General features: G+C 44.6%; 1 protein-coding gene across 3 annotated transcripts in view; it reads right to left on the reverse strand.

The window, feature by feature from the left end:
* Positions 1 to 1689: 1689 nt before the first annotated feature.
* Positions 1690 to 3731, reverse strand: part of pitpnc1b (phosphatidylinositol transfer protein cytoplasmic 1b) — a 17753-nt gene continuing 15711 nt past the window's right edge. For 2 of the 3 annotated variants that reach the window (XM_019869178.1, XM_019869180.1), the window contains exon 10: positions 1690 to 3587. In XM_019869178.1, coding sequence (XP_019724737.1) covers positions 3442 to 3587 — 146 coding nt within the window. In that variant the 3' untranslated portion in view covers positions 1690 to 3441. The remainder of the gene's footprint in view (positions 3588 to 3731) is intronic. The other variant, XM_019869179.1, reaches the window with a different exon arrangement.

Genomic DNA, 3731 nt, shown 5'->3' on the forward strand with positions numbered 1-3731 from the left:
TCGATCACCAAAATCTGTTTCATGAAATCTTTGCCAATAATCAATTCTCTTCATGTTGTAACAATTCTCCAGGCCGGATTGCATTTCTGTGGATGTTACATTTTTGGGGGATTTTTATTTCATAAAAATGAACAAAGGGATTTGTGCAGCTGCTCAGGAAATATCAAGGCTTTGGGAATGATTGCAGTCTGATAAATCACCACTAGATGGCAGGAGTGGTTTTGATCAGAGTGTGTGTGTGTGTGTGTGTGTGTGTTATACAATACCTGATCCCACGTGGTGAGGTGGCGTGCGAAAGCAGTGTGGTGGTGAGAACATGGATAAAGTTCAACGTTCATGAAAAGTTCAGGCAAAGTTCATGCATCAGTGCAGTGTTTTTTTTTCCTGCAATGAACATCAAAGTGAAAACTCTGCTTGAAATGTATCCTTTCACAAAAAGCTATTTTTCGCCGATTTTTTTTTTTTTTCTTGGAAACTAGTATTTCCAAGAAACTTCCCAATGTTTTGTTTACTAAAGAATGGTAAAAGGTAGAAATGGATTTTTTTTTTCCCCTAATGAAAAGTCCAGGGTTAAAAGCTTTCTTTTGGTAGGTTGCATGCTTATATCGCGACAGAAGTTAATTTTCTTTCGACCTTCAAAAGGTTGTCAACAGTGGCTCTCCCACTTTGAGAAAAACGGCCGATGTTCCACTTTCAAATGGGACCGTCCGTCTCTTTAGCCAATCACATTTCACGTTTTGCCTGACAGGACCAGAGCACTGGCCCTTGATGACGTCTCCAGTTTTTTGAAGTCCTCTGATTGGTGGCCAAAGCCAACCTTCTTAATAATGATCTCATTCACTCCCAAAGACGTTTTTAAACGTCTTTTCAGACTTGGTCCAGAATTGGCTGGTACTGAATGACTTAAGCCCCCCCCCGAGTAGCAGAACGCATCCCTAGCAGTCGGACCACAATAAGATGCTCATCAATGAGCATCTCTGGTGAGCGTGATGTATTTTAGCTGATGTTTGATGATTTTGTTTCGTTATTGGATCAATTTGATTCTCCACGGCCCTGACCATGGAAGTATCCATAAGCTTGCGCTTTTTATTTTTGGTCACGGAGCGAATGAGGTCATATCTCGGCCTCGATACTTGGTGCCATGAAAATTTGTCCAATGTAAAGTATGAATAGAGGGTGGGGAACAATGCCTGAGTCATCCGAGTGAGTGGGTCGAAAATATTTTGGTTGCTCCAGCAAAACACACACATCCACAAATAAGACGGCAACTGACTTTGATCATCTTAAAAGGAGATGGTGCATTATAATCATGGGAGGATTTGACCGCCTCCCTAAGTGCTCCACTCCCGTTGGCTCAAACCCACCCCTCAGTGGTGCCGGACCGCCGTACAGTACAACACACTCGCACACAGCGCAGAATTTGCAAGCGTGCACGATGCAGCTGTAACATTTTCATTCTCTCCTCTCGCCGCGCGCAATGAAACGCGGGGCGGCCTCATTTCTCCGGCTGCTGCCGGCTCGTTCCGGGCGGGACTGGCGGTGTGAAATCAAAGCGGCGCTGGCCGTGACGGCCCGAGCCGCCGCGCCATCCGCGCGGATCAATACCGATCAAACGCGCTTGAGAATGTGCGCCGTTTGAGTCCATTGCCTTCATCTGTCTGTGCAGATTTCACAGAAGTGGCGAATCACTGGAAATAATTTTTATATTTATTGAAAAAAAAAAAAAAGAAGAAAAATACACCATATCGATTCCTGATACATTTCCCGTTTGATTCCTAGAAAACCGTACGCTACATCTAATGTTATGCAAATTGTTTCCTCACAGAAAGCTTTCTGGCAGAGTCTTCTTTGGTTCCAAATGAAGCGAAGAATCTCGTCAAAGGCAACGTCATTGACTCATAATTGACGCATAGCCTGGGCCCGACCCGTTTTTAAGAGATCAAGTGCCGATAGGACGCCTCGGTGCCGCGTGTCAATACGCCCGCTGTGACCTTTTAGCATAGGCGCCGAGGGAGGCACATCCGTAGCGTTGACGGCGTGCCGCTCTCGACATCCACTTCGCTAAACACCTGGAGCTCGGCTCGCAGGATTTTCTTTTTCTTTTTTTTTTTTTTACAGCTACAGTGTGAGCACCAGGCAAGGGAAATTGAGAAAACACATCAAATCACCATTTCAGGGCTTTTCCAGACTGACTTTTGATCCTTTAACAGTCCAAGTGCTCCTTTCGAAATCCTCTTGAGGCAAGTTCCACTTGAGCACGGTGACATTTGGGTAGGCATGTCCATTGGCCGTTTCTGGACGCGCCATCCTTAAGATTTTTGTGCGAATGCTTCCAAACGTGAATGTGGAAAATGTTTGGTTGAAGGATTGTTGTCTGGTGAAGGTCCCGAACTTGAGATGGGCTCAGGCAGGAACCTTGCAATGTGGGTCGAACTTCATTTCTCTGGGAATACTGTTTGCATGAAGTAGCTTATGGATATCAGAAAAAAAAAAAACCCCAACAACCAATAAAGGATTGTTAAGTCTTTGTGATCGCGTTACAAAGGGTTCGAAAATTTCATGTCCATTTTTGGAAAGTTTCTGATAAATTGCGTTCCACTCAAATAAATCATGCGAAGGCTGTGGCTAACGTCAGCTCGTTTTGGGTGTGAATTGCTAGCTTAGCGCTGCAATTTTTACAAATCTGGATGTGAGTTGTCTGTAAATTATTCTTATTTTAGTTTGCGAATGGGGCTTGTACATGCTAGTGAAGGGATGCGGCTTTGGTCAGAAACTCGAGACGGCGGCGGCGGTGTTGTGATGTGAGGCTGTGCTCAACTCTTGCTAGCATTTTTAATGCTGCAAATTCCGCCTGGGAATAAATGGGGGCTCGTTTAATGGGAAATCATGAAACGAAAGAACTAACCAAATCGAACACATCTTCGAAAATATTTGAGTCAGGATGATGCAACAATATTTTTTCTGATGAGTCCGTTTTTTTTTTTCGCTCTTTGCCACTGAGCGGCAAAGCTTTACGAATGTTGGCGAGTCTAGCGAAGAGTGATTTTTCCTCAGCCTTGTGTTGGCGAACGTCTGGTGGACCTTCTTTGCGACCTTGAACGAACCCTGACGAAAAATCAACATTCACGACGTAGGCAAACACTTGTAAAGCTTCGCCGCTCGGTGGGATACGACCTTAAGTTTGCAATTAAAGCCAAGCTTCAATTTTGCAAAGGATTGAAGTCCCATGGGAGGTGTCCAACTTTGAAAATTCCCCAAATTCCCCAAATTTCGCAACCCTACGCACACACGGTCTGGGCTCGAGGAAGTGCCATTGTTGTTCCATGAATGTGTCAGCAGAAATATTCCTCGTTTTGGGAAAAAAAAAATAGCTGCGTTGTCCTCTATGTACATGAAAGAATCAACACAAGTCACTCCAAATGTCGACTGCATTTGATGTCCTCATTCGGAGGAGGAGTTGAGCCGGACGGGACCCTGCGGAACGGTGGAGCCACCCGAGGGCTCGGGTGCTCCCATCTTCTTCAGGGTACGCTCGTCCGTCACCGACATGGAGCGAGAGTACACGGGAGCGGACGAGGTCGGAGCTCCTGAAAGACGGAAAGACTCAAATTGAGATTTGCACAATAGAAAAAGATTTTTTTTTTCAGGCCATACTGATATATGGCAGGGTAAAATTCAGATCATGTTAAAAAGTCATATTTTTTTCCGTGATTTTTTTTTTTTTTTTTTAT

This window comes from Hippocampus comes, unplaced genomic scaffold (genome assembly GCF_001891065.2).
Source record: "Hippocampus comes isolate QL1 unplaced genomic scaffold, H_comes_QL1_v1.1 scaffold67, whole genome shotgun sequence".
Lineage (NCBI taxonomy): Eukaryota > Metazoa > Chordata > Actinopteri > Syngnathiformes > Syngnathidae > Hippocampus > Hippocampus comes.